The sequence below is a fragment of the Natator depressus genome, chromosome 4, assembly GCF_965152275.1.
Source record: "Natator depressus isolate rNatDep1 chromosome 4, rNatDep2.hap1, whole genome shotgun sequence".
In the NCBI taxonomy this organism is placed as follows: Eukaryota; Metazoa; Chordata; order Testudines; family Cheloniidae; genus Natator; species Natator depressus.
In genome coordinates this window covers 113,889,926-113,917,158 of record NC_134237.1, presented here as the reverse complement: position 1 = coordinate 113,917,158, position 27,233 = coordinate 113,889,926, and the positions used below count along the sequence as shown (strand labels likewise).

The 27,233-nt window shown below is 39.3% G+C and overlaps 2 protein-coding genes across 2 annotated transcripts in view; one reads left to right on the top strand and one right to left on the bottom strand.

Moving 5' to 3' along the window:
• The first annotated feature begins 267 nt into the window (after positions 1 to 267).
• ZNF518B (zinc finger protein 518B) lies at positions 268 to 12,585 on the top strand. Its single transcript, XM_074951673.1, has 2 exons — positions 268 to 381; positions 6,621 to 12,585. Exon 2 carries the CDS (start codon positions 6,839 to 6,841, stop codon positions 10,010 to 10,012), a length of 3,174 nt encoding a protein of 1,057 aa, XP_074807774.1. The 5' UTR covers positions 268 to 381; positions 6,621 to 6,838; the 3' UTR covers positions 10,013 to 12,585.
• A 1,415-nt stretch (positions 12,586 to 14,000) lies between these two features.
• CLNK (cytokine dependent hematopoietic cell linker) overlaps positions 14,001 to 27,233 on the bottom strand; it is a 103,082-nt gene continuing 89,849 nt past the window's right edge. Inside the window, exons 18-20 of the mRNA XM_074951674.1 lie at positions 24,781 to 24,858; positions 17,857 to 18,012; positions 14,001 to 14,147 (exon numbers count right to left, since the gene is read on the bottom strand). Of these exons, the coding sequence (XP_074807775.1) occupies positions 14,001 to 14,147; positions 17,857 to 18,012; positions 24,781 to 24,858 (381 nt within the window). The remainder of the gene's footprint in view (positions 14,148 to 17,856; positions 18,013 to 24,780; positions 24,859 to 27,233) is intronic.

Genomic DNA, 27,233 nt, shown 5'->3' with positions numbered 1-27,233 from the left:
AGCGCCCCGCGCGCCCGAGCAGAGCTCTGCCATGCCCAGCGGGCCCGTAGGGCAGGAGGCTCAGAAGCTCCATCAGACCTGGCCCTCGGCAGCCCCACGTGGCACCGGCAGCCCGCGCGCCCGCCTCTCGGCGCGTTCCAACAAAACCCTCCACCGCCGCCGCTGCTGCCGCCCGCCCGGCTCCCGGCGGCTCTGTAGAGCTCTACTCTCCCACGGGCGGGGTGGGGCGGCGGCGCTGGCCAATCGGGCGGCGCGGCGGCTGGGGGGGGCGCTGAGGTCAGTTCCGCTGTACGCTCGCTGGCTGCTGCGCTCGGCGCAGGGCGTGGAGCCGCGTCGGCGCGCTCTGAGCGCGCGTGGGGGGCGCAGGCTCACCCACGGAGGGTAAGTACCTGGCAACGGGGCGCTCTTGCTGCCCCGCGCCCCCCTGGGAGGCGTAGGCGGGGGGATGGGGGTCGCTGCTGGCAGCTCCGCGGCAGGGAGGCGGGGGGCGCATGAGCTGCTGGCTGAGCTGTGGGTGTTCGGGGTCCTCAGCTCCCCCCTTTGTGACCCGAGGTGGGGGCTGTCCTAGCCCCCCCTTCTCTCCCTCCCGGGCGGAGGCAGCCCCTCGAGTAGGCCCCAAGGGGACACCCTCCCCATCCCGCCATAGGGGGAGGCTGCGTCCTCCCTTCCCGTCGTGGGAGGAGTCCCCAGCAGCGGGACCTGGCGCTGCAGCCCCGTGTCCTGCTGTTCCAGCTCCCGCCTCGTCACGGGCGGCGGAATGGGGGTCCCCCGAGCTGCGGTCCAGGCGGGGGCTGCACTCGTCGCTGCGGGGGTGGTGGGACTTGCTGCTGCCGCACTCCGTGCTGGCTGTACTGCCCTCGCTGGGCCGGTCGGAGCATTGCGGGGATTAGTGGGAAAAACCTTCCCCCTCCTACCCCCTTTTTATTTTGTAGTTACAGGCGGCGAGAAATGTCTCCTTTCCCCAAGGAAGGGATCAGGGACCCTGCTTTGAGCCTTGCAAAGTGCAGGGAGGGAGCAGGCTGTCTGCTCCAGTCGGTTCCCAGTAACGTTTCCTTGGGCGCACAGCCCACATAGGTGCAACTTCTGGCTATTCAGCAATTTTGTGTGTGGCCATGGGGTTAGGCTTTTTCTGAGCCCTTCCATCGACACTTACTCTGTTGTCCCAAGATTACTATTGAATCTTTTGTCTTGGTCCTGAATAGGAACTTTGGTTAGTGGTTCTGCTACTGAGGAAGGTTTAGTGCATGGCATTAATATACAAATTAACAATAAAATACTATGGGGAAGAGCTGGAATAGATGATTAAATGAAATCTGTTCTATCTGTAATTTGTTTCAAAAGAAACTCCCCTAAGACAGTAGTAGAATTAATATATTTCCTCAAAGGATTTAAACACAAATAGTGATTTATAATTAATATGCTGTAGGGAATAATCCTGCATTAACTCAGATTTGGCTAAATGTCTTGCAGTATATTTTCCAATAGCTGCTACTAAGAAGACTGTGAATGGGACTACTCATGGTAATAAAATGTTTCCAGTGTCTGGGTCTAAGAGATACATACTTTTAAAATTGGATACCCTTCACCATACCCTTGGTTCTCTGTTTTCTTCAATGCCATGCTTCTTTACTGTATTCTTATTAGCCCTTACTTATTAGTAAGTATAGAATAGTATAATACTAAACCCTGGTTAAACAAGCTTAGACTATTGAAGGATTATTTTTATGGGCATAAATGTGTGCAACAGAAAACTGATATTTAATTTTAAAGGCTGGCAATTATACATCTAATCATAAACAAGTGTAGGTATCTCAAGTACCTTTTACAAAGGTAACTAACTATAGGTGCAATAAATATTTAGCATCTCAAGGTGCGTGTGTCAGGTTACTGCAATAGGACTACTCTGTAGTTTTCTGCTTGAGGTTGATAGCAGCATTTTGTATATAAGTAAATTGAGGGCCCTGGTCCTTCACTGAACAATGTTGTAGACCTCTGTAGTTCTCAGTACAGGATTGGGGCCCTAGAATACTGTGCAGTGCATTTACAATACATTCTTGTTTTCATGGGACAAAATACATTTAAGCTATGCTTTAAAAATGTCCAGTTTGTTTTTAACTTAATATTTTGTATAATTCACGTTATAGGAGGTCCCAATAAATTGTTCTGCATATAATTCAAATGGAGATTATTTTTTTTACATGTTGGCAGGATGTGAAATAATATAAAATAATTGTATATGTTATAATAAAGGCAAGCTTTAAAAACTGGTGTATGGTTTTTGCTTTTAAAAAAATCTGGTGTATTGATATTTCTATTTATTTTTAAAGAGAGAAGAACTTTGAACTCCACGTACATTAAGTATTGTGCTGCATGGCTAGAAGTTCATTTGGAAACAAAATATCTTCTACACCATTATTTCTGCCAGAGAAAGTTCCATTGGTATAATTTGGTGGCTCACTTGCTTTTTAGTACAATATTGTTTCTGAAAATTTATTAATACTTTTCTACATCTTTTGAAGATAGCAGTTAGAACTGAAAACAGTATTTCAGGAGATTTATATTACAACATTATAACATTTTCAGTATTCTCTTCTCTTCCATTCTTTAAATATTTTCTTTGCTATATGGGCTGCTGCTGGACATGACCAGACGTACAAAATGATACCTTTGGATTTTATAGTCATCCGTACTTTTCTGTGCTCTTTTGGGTTATGCTGCACTTTGAAGAAACTGTTTCCTTTAGTTAACCTTCTGCATTGTATCTCTATGAATACTTTGAAGAGTATAAAGGTAGGCTACAAAGTGTCCAGTTTTTCTACATACTTTGTCATGCTGGTATGTAGTAAATGGGCAGTATGTTGCCTCCTGAGACTGTGTGGATTTGCACAATTCATAGTCACCATGTTCTGGAATATTCTCGCATCTTAGTAAAACATCTATATTTCTCTTCTTCTCATTCATTCTATCCCACACAATGACAAAACGGAACCCTTCACACCAAAACCTTCCAGATTGGACTTTCAGCACTCAAGAATAACCAGTGATGGGACTTGGCAAAGAAAATAGGGCATGTCATTAAGACAGCAGATTGCTGTTTAATCTTTTTTTCTCCCAGAACACTATTTGAATGATTCTTTTTATTTTCATTCTCTTGATTCTAATACAAATCGAATTTGAACATGGGGTTTGCCACATGCTTAAATACAGGATTTCTTCTAAATATAAGGTCTGTTCAGTTCAGAAAACTCAATAGGGACAATAGACTATCGAAAATATCCCAGTTCAGTTTCTACTGTATCAGACTTTCAGCTTTTCAACTGATAGCTCAGTTGTATGTCTATTAACTCAAAACTATCTTTAAATAGTTTTGTTGCAAAAAAACTTCAAAATCTCTCGTGTTCTGCTAAGGCCTGCCTCTTTGATATACTTTTGTTCATTTTTTCATATTTTGTGAAAATTGCCTTGCTAGGTTTTTTTTAATAGCATAGGAAAACACTTGAGTTTTTAATGCTCTTTTTTGTGATCATGTAATTGGCAGCTGAAGCCAGAAGGTTTTGTTTCCCTATTTGGTTGAGTGCAATTATATTGTCTATGGATGGTTACACATAGTTTTTTTTTAAAAACGCTTAGGATTGACAATCAGAACATTTATGTTCATTTCATCCTTGCTATTGAGATAAAGTTTCATTAAGATTTCAGTGCTGCAGACAGCATCAAAACAATTGTGTGGATGCAACAGTTAAGGTTTGAAGAAAATGTATGTTAAATTTAACACCAATATAAACATCAAGTAAAGTGCTGTATCATCTTCTTGACCTGAAACACAGCAGTAGGCCTGCCATATTTATGTCCAAAAGAAATAAAGATTTGGATGGAAAGTGGCTTGCTCATCTTCAACCTCGATGAGACAGACGTGATACTAGTATGAAAAGAGACGAACCTATGTGGGACAACTAGGAATTTTCATCTAGTTCTCTAATGAGGGCACATACCCTCCAATTGTCAATATTGTCAAAGCATTGGAGTCATAAAACCTACTCATAGACATCCAGATGGCTGTACAACAGCCAACCTTTGGCTGCGCAGGAGTCTGCTATTGCTTCCAGATGTGAATTTAGCTACAGTTGTTACCACATGAGACTGGATTACTACAATTTGGCTTCATCCAAAAGGCTATCAGCAAACTACAGTTTTATTCAGCACATACCATCTAATCTGCTAAGTGGAGTGAACCAATAAAAGTACATAACACAGTACTATCAATTATATTGGCTGCCATTTGATTTTCATAAAAATTGAGGTAATTCCTCAAAGCCCTGGATGGACTTAAAACCAAGATATCTTTGAGAATCAATCCCTTTCCATGGCAGTATTTCCTAAGAACGCTAATGGATGGAACACAGATTCAAGATCAAATGAACTCACAGTGCATTCACAAGGAAGGTCTCTGGAACTCATTCCGACCAAAGTTCAGGCTGACACTAAGACTTATATCATTGTGTAAAAGTGTCCTCTTTCACATGGGCATTGCCTTCATATGATATTACTAAGTAATTCCAACATCATGCTCTTGGGGCAATAGCCCAAACTTTAACTACCTATAAGTAAGCAAGGGGAGGGGAGAGGGTGACTCCTGACGGATATGTTGCTATGCAACATCATCTAGAAATGTCTCCGTACCTAGATACGCATTATGCAATGGCATCTACATATATAGAAATGCTTGTACAGGGAAGATGTGAATGGATTTTACATGTTGCTACTTGGGTAGGTGCAACACAGAAGGAGAGTCTATGTCATTAATCTTTATTGAGCTTTGTGCATGCTTTGAGGACAAAACTTTTTATTTTTTAACATATCAGCTTTCTCGCAATCTAGGCAACAGATGAGGATCAGATTCTATTTACATGAAGTTTAAAAACCACAGGAAAAAACTCTGTTGCTCTTTGTTGTTGTTCAAAGAATTTTGGAACTATCAGGTTGTGAAATACATTTTGTGTAGGAGTACTAGTGGCACCTTAGAGACTAACCAATTTATATGAGCATAAGCTTTCGTGACCTATAGCTCACTTCATTGGATGTGAGCTGTAGCTCACGAAAGCTTATGCTCAAATAAATTGGTTAGTCTCTAAGGTGCCACTAGTACTCCTTTTCTTTTTGCGAATACAGACTAACACGGCTGCTACTCTGAAACCTGTCATTTTGTGTAGGCTAATGCTGCATGGTTTGCCATTGTCCTCCATCTTCTGTCCCACTGTGTGTGTGTGTGTGTTTTTTTTTTCCTTTTCCTACCTGTTGCATCTTGTGTATTCAAATTAGATTGTAATCTTTTCAGGGCAGGGATCGTATGCCTATGCATAGAGCCCGGCGTGGATACAAATTTATACCCACAGATGTGGACAGCCATGGATATAAATCGGTATCTGCAGAACCACAGGGCTCTCCTGGGAAGTGCAGTGGCGAAAGGAGTGGAACGTGGGGCTACTGCTCCCAGGAGCCAGTGCTCTGTGCTGGTAGCTCCTCCGGCGTGGCTGTACAGCCCTCAGCCCCACCCATTGAGGTGGGCACCAGGCTCACTGGCAGCCATCCCTGGTCGCGCTCTTGTGTTTAAGTGGCACGCACACCCCCAGACAGAAGACGCAGACAGCTGCCTGGAAGGGATGGGAGCAAGGCTGGGGGTAGTACAGCTGTGCCAGAGGAGCTGCCAGAGCAGGGCACTGGCTCCTGGGAGTGACAGCCCCACGTTCTGCTCCTTTTGCCACTGTGGTTCCCGGGAGAGCTCTGCAGTTTCACGGATACTGATTTATATCCGTGGATATACATTTGTATCCATGAAGGGCTCTACCTATGCAGTAACTAGCACAGTGGGGATTTGGTTTTGACTTGGGTCTTTGTGCAGCACTGCAATACAAATAATAAAAAAATGTACATCAAATAAACTGGTTTTTCCTTATCAGTGGTAGGATTGGCCAACTGTAAGCTACATGCTTTTTTATGATAATCCAAATTTATTTTGATTAGAAACTTTGACACTGACTAAGAGAACTTTGCTTTAGTGAGGTTGCATATTTGAAGCATTTCCAAATAGCTTAAAAATCCCCTTGGTGTAGACAAACTCATGGTAATTAGGAATGTGATCTTGATGGATAACAAATACAAAGACTATTGAGGTAGATTTGAATGAGTAAGGGCAGAAAATTTTAGACCTACCTCTTCTCAGTCCTCGGCATAAACAAGACATGGAAATGTATTCTAGTGTCCATTTGATAATTTGGCTTTTGCTCTCAGATGACAGAGAGGTTTCTCTCTGCTTCAGTAACCTTATGTCAAATTTCATTTTTTTTAAAGAATTAAAAAAAAACACATAACACTGTATTGTGTGAATTTTATATAATACAGATTATAGCTGCAAAATGTAAGCACCTGTGAAAGAATACATTGAGTACACTTTAATGGTTGTATGTACTATATGCCTAATAAAGCAGAGAAACAGATTTGCAAACTGTATTTCAACAGTCAGCTATTTTTATTATACTGCAAATATTTACTTACCAAGTAACAACAGTTTTTCAAAGTGTTTTTTCACTAACTGACCCAGTCTTTCGCTTTTATTTTTTTAGTGCTGCAAGTTGAGAGAATCCAGTAGAGAACTGAAAATAGAGTTTTATGGTTTCAGAACTTGAAGCAATACTTATTCATAAAGATAAAAATACACACTCTCCAGAGCAGTTGCCTGAATGATAGCTAAGCAACGCATTTGAGAGACTGTCACTATAAAAATTGTTTGTGTCCATTGCCATTGTATTTGACTAAACTGGCAAGAGCCACTTGTTTTGAAATGCAGATAAAGAAAATGAGGGAAATTTTACCAAAACTGTATACAAGCCAAGTTAATGACATAAATAATTCTTTGACTACATCTCCAAAGCAAGCCAATGAGGATGAAGCAAATCAACCAAAAGGGACTGAAGGCCAGAATTGTGTCTATCAAGGGGCTGAAGCTGAGGATAAGCTGCCATTGGTCCTTTGTATAAAGTGCAGAAGTGTGCAGAAACTTCCAGTACATGACTTCCTAAAGCATAACAAACCCAGGCAGACTGAAGACAAAAGTTTCATTTGCGGCAGCTGCAGTCTGAATACGCCACCGACTTTCCATTGTGTAGCTGACAGTGCCACTGCCATAGATTTAGAAAATCAAGAAAAACCATCCCTAAGTAAAACTCAGAAAACATTTAAAGTAAAAAACTTTCAACCAGACAAATATTACTGTGATAAATGTCGATTTTCAACAAAGGATCCTTTGCAGTATAAAAAGCATGTAGTTCAGCATGAGGAGATTAAATTTGTGTGCTCCCACTGTAGCTATGTATCCTACACCAAAGGAGAATTCCAGCGGCATTTGGTGAAACATACTGGAACTTTTCCATATCAATGTGAATACTGTGAATATGGTGCTGTTAGGCATGATTATATAGTAAAACATACCAGAAGAGTACATGAAACAGTTACTGAGAAGGGGCCAATGAATATAGTTACAAAACAAGAGCAAAAGAGATCTTGCTTACCAAAGAGAAGCACTTTGTTTTCTGAAAAGCAGAAGTGTGATCAAAAAATTCCTCTTCGGAATGAGCCTTCAGATTTATCATCAAGTACAACTTGCAGCAAAATGCAAGATGAAATGAACAAAACAGTTTGTTTGTCTGGCGATGTAGAATGTAGCCTAGGTACGACATCAGTCCGAGATAAAACTGTATTGGAACCAGCTGAAGTAAACATATATGAGAACCAAAATGTGGAAGTTGAAGTTTATTCTCCAAAAAAAGAGCCCGTACAGCCGGGAATGCCATTAACAGTGATTGCACCTTCAGAACTTGTAGTTCCTTCTAACTGCTTAGCTCAGTTATTAGACATAAAAATAGTGAATGGCACACAGCAGTTGGTTCTTAAACTTATTCCTCTGAAAGAAACAAGTAATAAACCTATAAACTGTAAAGAAGAGGAACTCAGGAATCAAGGTGCAGAACAAACAGAGAAAGGAAAAAGAATAACTTCTGTTGCTCAAAATGAATTAACCACTGAAGCAACTGTAAATTTATCTAGTGTTAGTAACATGCTTGCTTCGGATAATAAATACAAAAAGAACTCTGAATGTCTTAATTCCTCCAATTCTGACTGTAACTCAAATGTACCTAGGCAGGATAAATCAAAAATAAGTTGTCCTAAATCCTCAAATAAGGAAAAATACGCAAAAAATGATTTATACTGTTCTAAAGAGACTCTGGACATGTCCACATGTGCATATGCTGCTTCCTCTGAAAGTGATAGATCCCAGACTGTTTTGTTGCAGGCGGCTCAGAAGAGCAACAGTTCCTCTTCATCTCCTGCCCTTGGAGAAAAGGACATATTGCCTTTTAACGGTGATGACAAAGAATGCAGGAGCCAGATCATTAGCTCTCTGGAAACACATTTGTTTGATACCTGTTTGGTTAAAGAATCTTTTAAAACTTCTCAAGGATGGGGAGAGTTCTCTTTAAATAAAAGTGCATCTTTAGAGGAATCCAGTGTTGGCTTAAGTAAATTAAACAGAGAGATCTCTGATTGTCAAAATAATCCTTTAGAAGCTTTAGAATTGAAGAATGTAGAAAATAAGGACAGCCCTCCTGAGGGTCCTGTCATTTCATCTGTATTTTCCCTTAGCTCTGGGGCTGAAAACATCCCAGAGGGAATCAAGTGGGATAATACTGCATGCAATAAAAAGTCAACAACAATGTTGTGTAGAAAGATTGCTCAGTTGATGTCCGCTGCGGAGTGTAATGTGAAATCTACATTGGTTGCTTCACCTATGCCTGTTAGATGTTGTGCTTCTAATAAGAAGATGCCGTTGCCTCAGGAAACTTTAGCAAACTCTGAAAAAAAAGTCCCTGCTACTGAATTGGAACAATTTGCATCTTCACTTCAAACACCGCAGAATGGTGGGATTGGTAATGAACTGTGTAATAAACAACCATCACAATCACGGTCAGCTACAACAAAAGCTAAAAGTAGAATGACTAAAAACACTCACATTGCTACGCCAGTGTTCATTCCAAAAGGGACAGTGCTGAAGGTCCTGAATGTCACTAGGAGTGAGAACACAAAAGAAGCAGGAGATAAGAACGAAATGTCATCTGCTACGATGTGTTGTAATGAAATGTTTCTACCACGACCAGTTCCTTTCAGCATTTCTGAGAAACTAAGCAGTAACCTACCTTTGCCAAATGAGAGTGAACTTAATGAGCAGTCCAGAAATCAAAATATGTCACTTAGGCACAGACCAAAAAGAGAGGCTAATGCAAAAAGTAATAGCAAACAAAATTTTGTACTACTGCATCAAAAAAGTGATGAGCTAAGTAAGCAGAGCAAACTTACTTCAAAGGATCAACTTGGACCTAAAAATAAGGTAAAACAAGCAAAGTCCAGGGATTATTTGTCTAAGAAGAAAACAAGAATTTACTCAGAAACCAGTTGCATTTCTGAGGCGATGCCTCTTTTGACAGCAAGGCGTCTTAGGCTTGTACCACTTAGAGAACATCAGTTGATAAAATGTCCTCGTCGTAACCAGCCTGTAGTTGTATTAAATCATCCTGATGTTGATTCAGCAGAGGTAATTAATATAATGAAAATTGTCAACAAGTATAAAGGCAATATTGTGAAAGTTGTTTTATCAGAAAGAACGAGTAGTTGTCTTGGTGTGAAACAGTATAATAAACGGCTTACGTTTCAGAACTTGGAAACAACAAGCCAAATGAAAAAGCAGAACTTTTTAAAAATGAAGCTAAAAAAGACCCATAAAAACAACTATCGGGTAGTGGAAACTTCACCAGCTAAAACACTGCAGTGTATGTTTAAGTGTTGGTTTTGTGGAAGGATATATGTAGACCAGGAAGAATGGATAAGTCATGGACAGAGACATTTGATAGAAGCAACCAAAGGCTGGGATGTTCTTTTTCTTCCTCTAGAAAGCCACAAGTGAGAAACTGTCAGTTTACTGCTCTTATTTTAACATGAGTGCCATTAATTTGTTTGGAAAGGGAGACAGTAAATATTTTACTGGAGGGTTTTTATATTTGGCAGGTGGGAGAGTGGTAATAGGAATTATAAACTGTATGAGAAGCCACTCTTGAGCACTAAACACTACATAGCACTTGGATGCCTGAAATAAGTGTTATGGCTATCCCTTGCTTTTTTGAAAGAGACCTGGAAATGATTTGCTCTGAAAACATTCTAGTGCAATTCTCTTCACTAGGACACTATATGCAGTAACGTTATGTTGCGAGGTCAATAGGGATTTAAAATATCCAACTATATGACCTGTGTGAAATTAATTGAATTCAGTCTGATTTTACTACTACAGCTTAGTGGTTCAGAGGTCAGGCATAAGTCTAATGAAGAGTATCTTTGACTCCTGTGAATAAAAAAAAAAGTGTGCATCATAATTTAGTAGCAAATTTTAAAAAAAATGCCATAGTGGGGAAAAAACTGGTGCTGAATCTGATTTAAACTCCAATTTTAAGGAACAGAAGTAACTCCACTGACTTCAGTGGAGCTACACCACTGTAAGTGAGCAATTGGTGAGATCAGAATCAGACCCACAATGTGAAATGGCAAGGAAAGCTTAATTCTGTGTTGTACAGTCAGGGGCCAAGTTGTGTCTTGTGCCACACAAGTGTAAGAGCAGGAAGAGGACACAGGTAACTACTTACTGTGCAAGCAAGCAGAAGCTAAACTTAAAGTGCTTGAAATGAGGTCTGGCTTCTTTACTGGCTGGCATGATGTGATTCCGATGGATTGTGCATGCTGTAGGGCATAATGATCAGTGCTATGTGTAATCCAATTAGAAATGTACACTTTCAGGATAGAGCCTTTAACCAGGACCCCAGCCAGCCTAGCAGCTAGTGCATAGATAGGAAGAACTAGCTGGAGAACCAAACTGCTGCCTTGAAAAAGAGAGATTATGTTGCAGAACTCTACATTGCCAGTACCTATCCACATTTTCTGTAGAATCTTTGTTTTGACATCCTAAATTTGAAGATTTTGCATGTTAGAATCTACACATGTAAGCCTCAATTCAGCAAGCTACTTACTAATAATAATAAGCACATGCCTAATCAACTCCCATTGATTGCTGTGTGACTACTCAGTGAAGTCAATAGGATGATTCATGTGCTAAGTGCCTTGCTGAATGAAGGTGAGTTTTTAGTGGGGAAGGAGGATGGTTGATAGTGAAGTTTAATAACTGGCCACTGTACATGTATAGAATTTTCTCGGTTATCTTGTCACAAATTGTAAACCATTTTATTTTTTTAAATTTCATGTACAGCAAGTGATGAATTGAGCACATATTTTGCAGTCACATTTCTACAGGTAAAAAAATAATTAATTTGATGCTGGAGATATATTATACATTTGAATTTTGTATAAATGCCTGTAGTTCCTAATTGTTAACAGTGGAAAAACACATTTTGTTAAAAAAACAAACAAAAAAACAAAACAAAAAACCCCACAACCCCTCCAGCCCCCGCAACAACCTACTAATCTGGGAATATTTTTTTGGTTTTTTTATACTCTAGAAAATTAAACATGGTTTTGATAAGGTATGTACTATATCTGTATTGAAATGTAAATATTTTGAAACTATAAAGCACATCTTGAGACTTGGGTCTAATTTACAAAAACAGTTATGTGAAACTTTTCTGTCAGACCATTTTGCAATACAATATTAAAATCTTTAGATATTTGGTGCTTTCAGAGAGGAGATCTTGTATTACTTTGCAACTTTTTGTATCATAGTGAAAGGCTAAACTGTTTAATGGAATACAGTTTGTATTATCTCTGTTTTTTTCAGTAATTAAATGACCGTTCTTATTTTGAAACAGGAATTTATATTTTTTTAGACTGGTACAGTAGAGATTTTCACTTTGTGTTCTTTGAAGCGAAACATCATCATGTTTCAATTTTTTAAATTGTGAAAATAGTTTCAAATTCTAAATCTGTCATATCAGATTTTAATAAATATTGAAACTGCTAACATACGAAAAACCACTTCTGGCCAAATTCGTTCTCACTTACATTCATCCACCCAGACAGATGTTTGAACCTACTTGAGTTTCTGTAGAAGCTGTTAAGGAAATACTTTTGAATCCTCTGTTTGTTTGGCAAAATATGACTGACATCTTTTAATCTTTAATCAATTTTGTATTCTTAAAAATTGTGCTGCGTGCAGGATTATAAACAGATTGTAGATGGGTTTAGGGTGTTTTTCTTTGCTTATTTTAGTAAACAAAGACTGTTCTTTGTATCTCATTTGTTAATCTACATGTAACTGTTCTCCCTGTATTAAATTTACAAAATATAAGTGTTTTTGTATTAACATGAACATTTTTAGTAAATTGAATTGTATGGTGGATATAAAAATTTGACAGCAGATCTCATGCCTTTTTCTCTTGCCAAGGCCATCCAAATTCTGGCCAGATGGGTGTGTATCTAAATTTTTTTTAATTATTTATTTATTTATTTATTTTTTGATGTAGTATTGTATTTGGATAGTTTTCCTTCTGGAATTTTAATAGTTTTGTGACTTGAGATAAAGAGTGTGACCCAGATTCTCTCTGTCCTGAGCTTCATTTGATGGAGTATGTTCCAGGAGAGAGGCTGTCTGGGAGTTGGTTATGGCTTTCAGATTCTCAGGGCAGATCTGCACCTTGATGAGCCCAGTAGAAGTTAGAACAGGGGTTGGAATACCCTATTTGGGTTCTGTAACAATTTTCTTCCTGCATCCTGCCAGACAAGATACTGTTTCTTGTTCCTGATTTGTTAAAGGACCCATGACTGATTCTGTTTTCTGTTACATTTTAATCATCAGAAACAAGGTTTGCCCTATACATTCAAGCTGAATTTAAACTACAGTATGCATCCAATGAAGTGAGCTGTAGCTCACGAAAGCTTATGCTCAGATAAATTGGTTAGTCTCTAAGGTGCCACAAGTACTCCTTTTCTTTTTGCGAATACAGACTAACACGGCTGTTACTCTGAAACCTACAGAAACCTTATAAATCTCAAATGGTGTGTGTAAAATCCTTTTTATACAAACTTTAGTGTGTGTATTTTTAAAAAGGCCAGAATTATGCTCTAGTCTAGTGCCTCTTGACTATGATTTTTCTCTCAAGTTTGCAAAGGATATGAATTCAGTGGGACTAATTGCATGAATAATCTTACCTCCATAAGGGTTTGAAGAATTGGGAATTAAATGCAAGCCTCTGTTGCTGGAGCTAAAGAATAATTACTGTTAGTCATCCCTAGTAGTAAGACTTAGCTCATGGAGGCCAGCCCTAAAGTCTGATCCAGTGGTTGTTGAAGTCTGTTGAAAGACTGTAATTGATTTCATGGATATTGGATTGGTCCCCTACTGAGCAGGTGATTCCATTGTTTGAAACCCACCTGCAGTCTGCACCAGTAGTGAAAAGGTTAAACCGTATAAGTGCCAAGTTAGATGCAACTTCTCTGAGTTTAAATGCAGGAATATTTTGTAATGAAATTCTAATATATTACATTGTTTTGTTTCATGGATTTATTTTGTATTCCTAGTGACTTTTCAAATAACAGAGAGGTTTTGTTAATATAAGCAATAAAACAATTTATCAGTTATCAGCAAGACAGGGAAAATATTGCTCAGAAGTTAGCTGCTGTTCATACCTTTTTGTGCAGTTGTACTATGACATTTGTACATGCTGCAACACCCTTTATTTGAAGTTTCACTTTTGTATATTACTTAATTTTAATCACGCACAGCAGAGTACAATTTGATCTAGTCTCATATATGAAAAATCACATTTCATAGACTTTTCTCAAGAATTAGAACTCTTCATTGTATTCATGTTGAACTCAAATCTAATCTAATTTCTACACATTTTAAATATTAAAGTGTTCTTATTTTTACATTTATACAAACAGATTGAAATCACTTAGGGTAAGAAGCATCTTCTGTTCAACTTAAAAGGATGTGCTAGGTAACATTGTTCTCTCTGGATTCCAGACTTATCCTTTCCATCAATAAGTATAATGGGAACACATGTGTAGAAGTCAATGATTTCTTGCACAGAATCAAACTTCTGAAAAACATTAAACAATTGAACACAGAAATGGTGAAAATCCTTATCTTCTGATATGAAACAGGTAAGAAGAACCAAAGCAATGACCACATATAAGAAATAACGCCCCCCCCACCTCTCCCACACATTCTCCCACCCCATTTCATCCCCTTTGTACCTCCAGTAGTCTTCCCTGCTTAATATTACACTGGGACACAGTAGCTTTCTTTTTTAGGGGCAGAGGGTTTTAGACCCTTGGAATGAAACCTAAAATCCAGCAAACAGCAACATGTGTGTGTTTTTAAAGTGTGGCATTGTCCATAAGGGATAAAACGACTGATTTATATATATATAAATAAAATACACACACATACACACGCGTTCCTAATCTATTATTTACTGAACTATCTAAAAAACTAAAATTGACATTCAGTGCAGGATACTTTAGGCTGTTATGAGGAAAGTAAGATAAAAACATCCTCCTCCTCCTTTTTTTTTTTTTTAAACTAACCAGTTGGGAATATCTTGTGAGGTGCTGAGCATCTCCCACCCTCGTTAACTTTAATGAGATTTGAGACTGCTTAGTAGTAACTCCCAGAAGATGCTTGGCTCATTGTACGATCGGGCCCTCAGGTGAGCTCAATTTAATATACAAAATATGTATGTAAATATGTACAGCTGTGGCTTAATTGCCAGCAAAAGGCACCAACAAAGTTATGATTTTAAATTTGGTTTGTTTTCTCTTTTGCTTGTATTCATTGCATTATGGCTTTGTACCAATTTAACTGCATGAGGTTTTAGACACACGGTGTTGGTCACCGTGCTGCTAATAGAGAGGTAACAGTTTTCTAGGATAAATCCAAACTCTAGTCAACACAGTTCTTTTTCATAAAGAGACGTAAGGCCTAATGGTATCCTTGGATAGATGCTTAAGTGGAATCGATTCCTTCTCAGAAAACTTCCCAAGGAAAAGTATGAAAAAGAACATATATGATAAAATCTACATTAGTTAACAACTAACAATCTGTATATGAAAGATCAAAACCAGTATTTGGGATGGAAAAGAGTTGCTGGATTAAATTAATTGAGTTTAAAAAAATAGGTAAAATAAATTAATCCAAAAGTGAAAGCATGCTGCAGAAAAATTCCATCAGAAGAGAGTTATCCTTTAAAGAAGTGAAGATGCGGAATTGGACAGAGGATGGCAAAGTACAGATTTTGAATACTAGGGCTGCATCTATTTTTTTCCTTCTGTCTCCCAGATACAAAAATGGAATTAACCTTATCTTAACAATATATTCATTTGTACCAAATACCTCTGAAAAGCATTTAAGCAGACAGGGAAATTACAGACTGCAATTTTACTCTAATTGTTGAAGCCTTATAAATGTTTTAACCTCTTTGAGACAAACTAAGAAGAGAATAAACAAGAAAGAGCAGCTTTGGAATCCTCCTGCTTACTCCATCTGAAATGCAGAGGCAGCTCTGATGAACAGTACATGGTGCCTCTGATCCTTCACTGTACCTGCACCTCTACCCCCAGTTCAGTGCATCAGTTCCCTCCCCCCTTTCCCAAGGCAGGTGCTGGTGTGATAGAAAGAAATGCTTCTCTTGGGAGTCTCTCTTCTCTGGGGCTTCCCAATACTGCAGAGAAATGCTGTTCAGTAGGAGACTTAAGTCAATTTCCATGTTGGTTTCTGGGAAAGTTATTTTAGTTAAGTTTAAAAACAAAGCAAAACATATATAGCCAACATTAAAATGGAGGATTTAAGCCTCCTGCCCAGGTCGTCTGCCCCCGGGAACTAGCCAGACGGAGAATTGGTGGCTTTACACAGAAAGGACGTTTGCCAGGATCCAGCAGGATTTCCATGCTGAAAGTTATAGATTTACTTTGTTAAAACCAACCAGTCTTATACACTATGGTGATAAGAACCGAGAGACTATTCAAATGCTTATTTTTGAAAATGGAACAGCATTGTAATCTGAGTACTTTTGATGCAGATCCACAGTCTAGGGTGGGCATGTGCTCTCTGTGCACAGATTAGAACCTACTTATGAGTTCTGACTTTTGGGTCTTTCCATTAGCTGAGATGACAAGGTTGATATGTCTACCTTCCCACTTCTATCAAATCATTGTAAGATCTTTTCCTCAAAGTTGTTTGCATTTATAAGATCATATTATAAGTCTTTCTTTTCCAATGTACTAAAATGTACTAAAATGTTTGAAACTTTGGGAATCTGCCCTTGGAACTCAGGCCTCAAAAGTGCTGTCCGATGCATAAAGTAAAAACTGAAAAAATAGCGAAAATTATTTAAAAAAAATTGTACATGTCATTTGGAACCACGTGGATGAAACTATATAGGCCAGAACTGGAAAAATTCCTGATGGTTTAAAATGGGAATTTGAGCATGCAAGATTAGGCCCTAAATTACTCCTGTGACTTATTTGTCAGCATTTCAAGCATTTACTATTTGAAATGAAAAGATCTGAAGTGAAACTTTTAAAGAAACACCTAACAAGTTAGTCTTCTTTATGCTAGGTATTGTATAAGAACATAAGAATGGCCATACTGGGTCAGACCAAAAGTCCATCTAGCCCAGTATCCTGTCTTCTGACAGTGGCCACTCCAGGTGTCCCAGCGGGAATGAACAGAACAGACAATCATCAAGTGATCCATCCCCTGTCACCCATTACCAGCTTCTGGCAAACAGGGGCTAGGGACACAATCCCTGCCTATCCTGGCTAATAGCCACTGATGGACTTATCCTCCATGAACTTATCTAGTTCTTTGAACCCTGTTATAGTCTTGGCCTTCACAACATCCTCTGGCAAGGAGTTCCACAGGTTGATTGTGTGTTGTGTGAAGAAATACTTCCTTTTGTTTGTTTTAAACCTGCTGCCTATTAATTTCATTTGGTGACCCCTAGTTCTTGTGTTAAGAAAAGGAGTAAATAACATTCCCTTATTTACTTTCTCCAGTCATGATTTTGTATACCTCTATCATATCCCCCCTTAGTCGTCTCTTTTCCAAGCTGAAAAGTCCCAATCTTATTAATCTCTCCTCATATGGAAGCTGTTCCATACCCCTAATCACGTTTGTTGCCCTTTTCTGAACCTTTTCCAATTCCAATATATCTTTTTTGAGATGGGGCGACCGCATCTGCATGCAGCATTCAAGATGTGGGCGTACCATAGATTTATATAGAGGCAATAAGATATTTTCTGTCTATTCTCTATCCCTTTCTTAATGATTCCCAACGTTCTGTTTGCTTTTTTGACTGCCACTGCACATTGAGTGGATGTTTTCAGAAAACTATCCACAGTGACTCCAAGATCTTTCTTGAGTGGTAACAGCTGATTTAGACCCCATCATTTTGTATGTATAGTTGGGATTATGTTTTCCAGTGTGTATTACTTTGCATTTATCAACATTGAATTTCATCTGCCATTTTGTTGCCCAGTCACCCAGTTTTGAGAGCTCCTTTTGTAGCTCTTCACAGTCTACCTGGGTCTTAACTATCTTGAGTAGTTTAGTATCATCTGCAAATTTTGCCACCTCACTGTTTATCCCTTTTTCCAGATCATTTATGAGTATGTTGAATAGGACTGGTCCCAGTATAGACCCCTGGGGAACAACACTAATTACCTAATTAATCCCCTATAGTATTTAGAGCTGTTAAGTGCAACAGGTAAATAATAAAGTAGAATATCAGATGGTATTTCACTCACATAATCTCCTCTGAGCCCTGTTCCCAATGCATATTGCTGGCTGTCTTCCAGAAAACGTATTTTAATATTGTATACCTTGTTTCCGTAATATATGACCAAAACATATGGTTCAGCACTTGATTTAGTTGAACAATCTCTGACCAAGAATGTCTCATCCTGCATGACAAATTATAACATTAGTTATACTTGTAAATTCCAATAATGTGTTTACATAAACAGCCCAGAAGTTTGGGGTAAATTCTTCAGGATTATTTAATGTGTGAACTATATAATGGAATATTGTAATCAGAATAGATCTTGTAACATACTATATATTTAAACAAGGTGTCTTATGACAATATAACATAGAGAGGATTTTTAATTAGTAAAGTTATTAGATTTAAGTAATGAATTACATATACATAGTATACTTAATCTGTATATACAATAATGAGAATTATAGCGTGATGTATATTGCAGTATTATAGAATGTTTTAATGTGGAAGTACCTTTTTCATATTACAATGCTGGAAAAACTGATGCTAAGAAGAAAATGTACGCAAAGAAAGAAGAGTAAGAAGATGATGTAAGGTAGTGGGAGTGTGATACCTAGGGTATTGCATCTAAAAATAAAGTTTTGGTTCATGCACCTCAATTACACCTGGATGTAAAGTAAAGGAATTACAGGGACTATCTGTAATGGAACTTATGACACAACCATAAATTCTATACGTTGCGTTGAACCTCTTAATTTATTTTGATTTAATTTTATGGATCTAGACGGAAGTACATTTCAAAATTAGATTTTTTCAAATAGTATTGTATTTGCACATTTTAAAGACCTGAAAAATGCAGTGCTGTCTATCGGACTTAATTTTATTATAGAATTACACAGTAAGAGAATTGTGTAGGCCCCAATCCTACATACACATACTTAATGTTGCGCTCTTGAGTTGCCCCATTTGTCAAAAGGACGTTGTGTATAAATTTAAGTAAGTGCTTAAGGATATGTCTTCACTAACAACATTAAAGCTATTAATGTAGCTGTGTCATCGCAGCACCGGTGCTGAGAGAGAGCTCTCCCACTGCTGTAAAAAAACCACCACCACGAGGGGAGCACGGCTGCCAGTGCTGGGAGCACTGTCTGCACTGCCACTTACAGCGCTGAAACTTGCATCGCTCAGGAGGGTGTTTTTTCTGACCCCTGAGTGAGAGAGTTTCAGCACTGTAAAGTGGCAGTGTAGACAAGGCCTTCATGATTGCAGGATTAGGGCCTTTATTCTAGTGAATTCAATAGGGTTGCTCACATGCATAAAGTACCGGTAAGTCATAAGCTTAAGCGCTTGCAAAATAATGGCCTCAGATTCTCAGGTCTTCAGGGCAGACACTTCCTTCTGTGACTGGAATGTGCCTGTCACATTTTGGATGATACCATCATATAAGTAATATTAGCAGTAAAGCTATTAAGATATTCACTCAATTTTGCATTTAATTAGCCCAGTGTCTAATTAGGATCCGAACATGTCTGTAACTACTTTTAGGCACTCTAATTTGGGATTATTCAACCTCACAATAAAAGTAGTCTGGCAGGGAAAACAAAGTATGTGCCCTTTTTGACAACTGCTGTTTCACATATTTTATTTGTTGTACTGAACATTACAGTCCTGGGTGTGGATTATTTGCAGCCTATCTTGTGTGTATTTTATTTTTAACCTTCACAAAGTGTGAGGGCCACACTGAAAGTACAGTAAGACTAGAAATGTATGTTGCTAAGTAGGTACCTGTAATAAGTGTAGATATCACAAGTTGTTTTGAGACACTGCTTGATAAATTAAGCAAATAGCTTTTATAAGATACTTCAGGAATAGTTTAGTATCAGGTAAATGACATAACAATTAGATGTACTAGGTATCCTGAACTTCATTTTTCCTGTTCAAGAAAAGTTGTTAGCAAAACTTTCCAGGTCTTCGATGGTGCAAGATCAAATATTTTTTCACTGGCAGTTAATCCGAGAAAGAAAAAACCTCACAGTGATGGGGTTTTTCCAGAGGGCTGTTTTATTATTGAATGGGAAATATTTTCAAAATCCATTTCAATGTATCTTTACATTAATGGAAGTTTTCCTTAGCCCTTACCATGACAACATTAAAAGACAAAATAGGACCCTCTTTTTGTGGTGGAGTCATAATGTCTTAGGATGAATATTGGGTGGGATTTTTCACAGGTGGCTAAAGGAGTTAGGTGCCCAACTTCTATTGACTTTAAAATGACAGAAAGGAGGGTGTGCCTTTCCCTCTCAGACTAGCAGGAGCAAGTATGCTCTGAATGATGTCCTTTTTATATTGAAGCCTGAAACACATCCACATAAATACAAACCACCAATGCAGCCACTCCTTGCTGAAGTTATCCCTCCCTAATACAAAGAGAAGTTTTGCCTGTGATCCAATTTATAGTATTGGAAAGCCATGTTCTGGTGAGATATCTCCCGCAGTCAGGTTGTGACAAATAGCATGCTTTTGTTAGCTGCTTTTCCTTTATACCACTCACCTGTAAGAAAAAAAAACAAACCACTCCCTCTTTTGCTTACCAAACCAACCATTGTGAGGATGGCCAGTACAGTTTAGTGCTGTCAAATACAGCCAATGCAAGGGGCTTTCAGCTCTTGTATGCTGCTTCATGCTGATTTAGAGTTCTTTGGGGACAAGTTGAGCCCTCGGAGAAACAGAAGGTCTCCCACTTACCTTGGTTTAAAAATATTATGCATAAAATGGCCTGAAATAATATTGCAGATTCCTTCATTCACCTATTTAACAGGAAACCTGTCTACAATATTTAAATGATAAATGAGGCTGGTTTCAGGAGAGCGTTCCCTCTAATTTTTCCCACAAGTGCAGAATGAATTTTGTTATGTGCACCAATACGAAGGTGATGTGTGACAGAGAAAGAAGGTTGTTGGAGAAAGAAGGTTGGTGAGGTAACTTTTATTGGTAACTTTCTGTTGGTGAGAGACAAGCTTTCAAGCTTACACAGAGCTCTTCAGGTCTGGGAAACTAACTCAGTCACAGCTAAATACAAAGGGAAACAGATTGTTAAGCATAAGTAGTTAAGACATAATTCAACGGACTGTGCTGGTTGTGTTTGGACTTTTCTCTGAGACCTTTTCCATTCTGTTCCCAATAAATGAGCTCGAATCTGGGCTAGTCACTGATGTGTTTTTAAAATTGACATTCAGCAAAATTACCCTGAGGTGATCAAGGTCAAATGCAGTGGCGTGGGTATAGAGATTTACCACAACTCCAAAGCACATAATACATTAATTTTATATAGAGACTAATGTGTCCTCATTACATAAATTCTAAACTGTCCACAAGCTACAAAATATGCTAGTAAACATAGCTGCAGATGCAAACTTATCACACATTCCTTTTTAAAATTATTTCTTTATTTACTAACTACATGTTTACAGGACCACTTGTGAATTCATGCTTTGTCCATTGTTAACCTCTTTTTCCTTACTTTGACTTACTGTTTTCTTTCTTTCAGAGTAGCAACCGTGTTAGTCTGTATTCGCAAAAAGAAAAGGAGTACTTGTGGCACCTTAGAGACTAACAAATTTAACTGAGCATAAGCTTTCGTGAGCTACAGCTCACTTCATCGCATGCATTCAGTGGAAAATTACTGAATGCATCTGATGAAGTGAGCTGTAGCTCATGAAACCTTATGCTCAGTTAAATTTGTTAGCCTCTATGGTGCCACAAGTACTCCTTTTCTTTTTGTTTTCTTTCTTGTTCATGCAAGGCCAACAGTTGTATTTTTGGTCTCCAAATCTGTGTCTGCTGGAGAATCTGTGACAGTCAACAGGAAATATGGCAATGCATAGTTCCTTGCAAGACCCTGGCAACTTTAAATTTCCTGCTGCTGGAGATTAACCCTGTAATTCCTTTCAGGAGTGTATTTGTGGGACACTAGATGAAAGATTTTTTTTTTGGCAACAGTACCCATTTTTTAAGAGTACTGCTTTTTTTCTGAAGAAAGACTGTTTTAATTATAGTACATCCATGTACAGAGATGTATGTCATGTAATATTAGTGCCTTTGTCTTGTAGTTTTACAGCAATGATTTCAATTCCTGCTTTTGGTTCCCGATTATGATTCATTTAGTATGTTTATTTTTTCCCAGTCTGTCATGTTTTGGCTTGGTTAAAGAGAGGTTCTAGCAGTAGGGATCATGTAAGAGAGGACTGAGCTACATTTACTATTTGAGGAACCTTGCATAATGTTGACCTTACCCTGCGTGTTTTAAGATTATGCAGATGCAGCAGTTGGAGGAGGTGAACGATAGGGAACTCAACCCCAATAGCAAAGAATTTCACTAAAGAAATCATTACTGTTTCCTCTTGGGATTAGGTCCTGTGTAACAGGATGGTCTGTCCTTTTATGGGTCAGGGAGGCTGGGGAGCAGACAACCCTGTTCTAGCAAGGAGCCTGGAAGGCAGGTACTGGGAATCATCCAACCCAGCTGGGCAGCATCAAGGGACTGGGTCTGATCAGGAACAGACAGCATGGATTCACCAAGGGCAAGTCATGCCTCACTAATCTAATTGCCTTCTATGACGAGATAACTTGTTCTGTGGATGAGGGGAAAGCAGTGGATGTGTTGTTTCTTGACTTTAGCAAGCTTTTGACATGGTCTCCCACAGTATTCTTGCCAGTAAGTTAAAGAAGTATGGGCTGGATGAATGGACGTTAAGGTGGATAGAAAGCTGGCCAGACTGTCGGGCTCAACATGTGGTGATCAATGGCTCCATGTCTAGTTGGCAGCCAGTATCAAGTGGAGTGCCCCAAGGGTTGGTCCTCGGGCTGGTTTCGTTCAATACCTTCATTAATGATCTGGAGGATGGTGTGGATTGCACCCTCAGCAAGGTTGCAGATGACACTAAACTGGGAGGAGAGGTAAATACATTGGAGGGTAGGGATAGGATAGAGAGGGCCCTAGACAAATTAGAGGATTGGGCCAAAAGAAATCTGATGAGGTTCAACAAGGACAAGTGCAGAGTCCTGCACTTAGGACAGAAGAATCCAATGCACCGTTACAGACTAGGGACCGAATGGCTCGGCAGCAGTTCTGCAGAAAAGGACCTAGAGGTTACAGTGGACGAGAAGCTGGATATGAGTCAACAGTGTGCCCTTGTTGCCAAGAAGACCAATGGCATTTTGGGCTGTATAAGTAGGGGCATTGCCAGCAGATCGAGGGACGTGATCGTTCCCCTCTATTCGACATTGGTGAGGCCTCATCTGGAGTACTGTGTCCAGTTTTGGGCCCCACACTGCAAGAAGGATGTGGAAAAATTGGAAAACATCCAGCGGAGGGCAACAAAATGATTAGGGGACTGGAACACATGACTTATGAGGAGAGGCTGAGGGAACTGGGATTGTTTAGTCTGCGGAAGAGAAGAATGAGGGGGGATTTGATAGCTGCTTTCAACTACCTGAAAGGGGGTTCCAAAGAGGATGGATCTAGACTGTTCTCAGTGGGAGCAGATGACAGAACGAGGAGTAATGGTCTCAAGTTGCAGTGGGGGAGGTTTAGGTTGGATATTAGGAAAAACTTTTTCACTAGGAGGGTGGTGAAGCACTGGAATGCGTTACCTGGGGAGGTGGTGGAATCTCCTTCCCTAGAAGTTTTTAAGGTCAGGCTTGACAAAGCCCTGGCTGGGATGATTTAGTTGGGGATTGGTCCTGCTCTGAGCAGGGGGTTGGACTAGATGACCTCCTGAGGTCCCTTCCAACCCTGATATTCTATGATGACTTCCAGCTAAGGAATGTAAATGAGGGCCTGAGCTCCATGTGGGAGCCTGAAACCAGAAGAGGTCTGAGAGAAGACTCCTGGAATTGCAGCTGGGGACATCAAGGTGGACCTAGACAGGCCGAGTAGAGGTTCTGACCAAAAAGTTGCTGAAGGCCAGTAGGCTTTGGGGCTGGTTTGAGACTGGGTGCTGTTACTTTATGTTATGATTCCATGTTTCCTTTTGTTGAACAATGAACAGAGCCCTGAGACTATGACTGTGAACAGATCTGAGCACTGCTGATTGTCTTTCCTATGCTGGTGATTGAGTCCACCACCTTACATCCCCTTTCTTAGCTTCTCTCCCCTCCTTTCCACATTGTCGCTTCTAATTCTTGGTCCTTAGTCTGTCAAAAAGTGTCACAAGTGCCTCCTCTGAGGAGCAAGCAATAGTCAGGAGCCTCATGTGTGATACAAATTAACTAGGGCTATCCCTCAAAATTCGGGCCCTTCCTGACCAGGGCCCATGAGTAGAGCCTTGCAAATCTGCGGATATCCGTGGATGCGTGTTTGCAGACCGCGGATGGATGTGGATCCAAATTTTGTATGTATACAGGGCTCTACCCATAAAGCTTGCCCTGATAGCAGCATACTTCTGGTACTGTTCTATTTAAAGGAAAATGTTGGTTTGCCTAGAAATAAATAATGTTGCTAAAATAAGCATATTTAATCCAGGACAAAATATGGCAGTGTACTATAGTGTGGTATTTTTTCCTTAGTCCTGATCCAGCAAAGCATTTAAGCACATTAATGTACGACACAACTGTAAGATGTGTGTGCATTTTTATGAGTATCCGTATATTAAAAATCCCATAAAAATAGGCCCATTGCAGCCCTGAGGAACGGTGTAACTCCCTTTAATATTGTCTGCGATGTAAATCAGCAAAGAATTTGGCCATATATGTTTGTTTGACTGATAGTATGTAAATTACAGCTTCTGAAATAAATATAATTAACAGCTGTACAATGAAAAGTCAGAAGTGATTAAAAAAATGTTGCCAACTCTGTTCATATACGCTGTACCAAATTAGACTGCTACATAGTAAATCTTGTTTTTCTCCAAGAGATAAACCCATTGCTTTAAAGATTAGTGATACTCACGGTGTTCTCCTGTAACAAAGCCTCTTCTGCTTTCTGACGATCAAATTCTCCAATATACCAGTCATATTTATTTAAATCCTGAAATGTGAGATGTTATGCATAGTATATAGAAATGAAGTACAGTTTGCAGAAGCAAAAGCCAATGAAAATATACTGATTAGATACAGTTTGCTTTTGAAGGAGAACAAGTTGTGGCCAAAATAATTTATCTAGTAGTATAGTTACATTAAGGAAAACCTTTTTTTAAAAAATCTGTGCTTAAAGTTAGGCATAATAAATCTGTAATTGGCTTGATTTTCGGAGCTACTAATTGTGACACTATCAGACCATGTGTCAAAGTCCCCTGTCTCAGTTAAACACTGACATATACGTAGCTGGAATCAGTCTGGCTCACCTGTGTGTTAGTGTTGTTAAAATGAGTAGAAGAATTTATAAGACTGTGTTTGGACTGCTTGTTGAATTCTTGTGAGTTGCTGTGTGAATTAATCTCACTTATAGCATCTGTATCCCATACTATAAGGGAATATTTGAGTGGTTGTATTGTGAACCTCTGTGACTGTATAAATCACCAGGCAGGAGAGAGACATAGTGCGAAGAGCTGATCTTCAACAAAAGGTGTTATATGCTGCCCAAAAGGAAAGATCCATCGACACTTGATGGACTATTGTGGAATGTTAAAGAGGACAAAGAACTTTGTTGCTGTGCCTCCCCACCCCAATGAAGATGAGTCATGCAAATAGTTTCCTCCCGTCAACTGAGTTTTTCACCTCCGAACATGAGAGAGAAGGGGGATTAAAAACCCCTAAGAAGAAGGAACTGTTTCTCTGTGCTACTTGGACTCTGTGGGGGCAAGGTTTTCTATGCATAAGCAAGAGATTCCCCAGCTGCTTAGCCTGGGTTAGCCCAAAAGGACATATAGAGCTGTGGCTCCCAAGAGGGGATCCGCGGCCCCTCAGCAGATTTCAGGGGAGCTGCCAAATGGGTCTGCCTGGAACTGAAGCCCGAGCCTCACTGCCCAGGGCCAAAGTTGAAGCCCAGACCCTGCCAGGTTTACACTGAGTAAGTAAAACAAAAATAATATTCAGGGTTTTTTTATTTTTGTACCTATCTTATGTGTTTGTTTTTTATATTATATCTCTGTGTATGTTTAACTGTATAACTATCAGTTTAATACAACTTTTAATCTACTGGATAGGCAGAAAATCAGTTGTTGTGGCACAGGTGGGCCGTGGAGTTTTTATAGCATGTTGGGGGGGCCTCAGAAAGAAAAAGGTTGAGAACCCCTGAAATAGAGTTTGTGTATTATAGAAGCTTCCATTACCTTTGGAAACTTAGATATACGAGTTACAGTCTTATGTTTACCTACTTTAACATTGTAAATAACGATTGCTTCCTTCTCCTATTTAATTATTTTTTATACAGTTTATTATAGGATTGGCTACAAGCATTGTCTTTGTGAGATCTAAGTTGCAACTGGCTTGAAAATTTACCATTTATTCCTACCCTTTGTTCCCTGTCTTTTAACCAGTTCTCTTCTCACATGACAACTTAATTTACGTAAGAGCCTTTGGTGAGGGACCTTGTCAAAGGCTTTCTGGAAATCTAAGTACACTATGTCCACTGGATCCCCCTTGTCCACATGTTTGTTGACCCCCTCAAAGAACTCTAATAGATTAATAAGACATGATCTCCCTTTACAGAAACCATGCTGACTTTTGTGCAACAATTTATGTTCTTCTATGTGTCTGACAATTTTATTCTTTACTGTTGTTTCAACTAATTTGCCCGGTACTGACGTTAGACTTACCAGTCTGTAATTGCCAGGATCACCTCTAGAGTCCTTCTTAAATACTGGTGTTACATTAGCTATCTTCCAGTCATTGGGTACAGTAGCTGATTTAAAGGACAGGTTACAAACCATAGTTGATAGTTCCGCAATTTCACATTTGAGTTCTTTCAGAACTCTTGGGTGAATGCCATCTGGTCCCGGTGACTTGTTACAGTTAAGTTTCTCAATTAATTCCAAAGCCACCTCTAGTGACACTTCAATCTGTGACAATTCCTCAGATTTGTCACCTACAAAAGACGGCTCAGGTTTGGGAATCTCCCTAACATCCTCAGCCGTGAAGACTGAAGCAAAGAATTCATTTAGTTTCTCTGCGATAACTTTATCGTCTTTAAGTGCTCCTTTTGTATCTCGATCGTCCAGGGGCCCCACTGGCTGTTTAGCCAGCTTCCTGCTTTTGATATACTTAAAAACATTTTGTTATTACCTCTTGAATTTTTGGCTAGCTGTTCTTAAAACTCCTTTTTGGCTTTTATTACATTTTAATTTGGCAGTGTTTATGCTCCTTTCTATTTACCTCACTAGGATTTGATTTTTTAAAAGATGCCTTTTTATCTCTCACTGCTTCTTTTACATGGTTATTAAGCCACGGTGGCTCTTTTTTAGT

Coding starts and splice junctions, on each gene's coding strand:
- ZNF518B (XM_074951673.1), top strand. CDS start 6,839: ATGCAGATAAAGAAAATGAGGGAAATTTTACCAAAACTGTATACAAGC.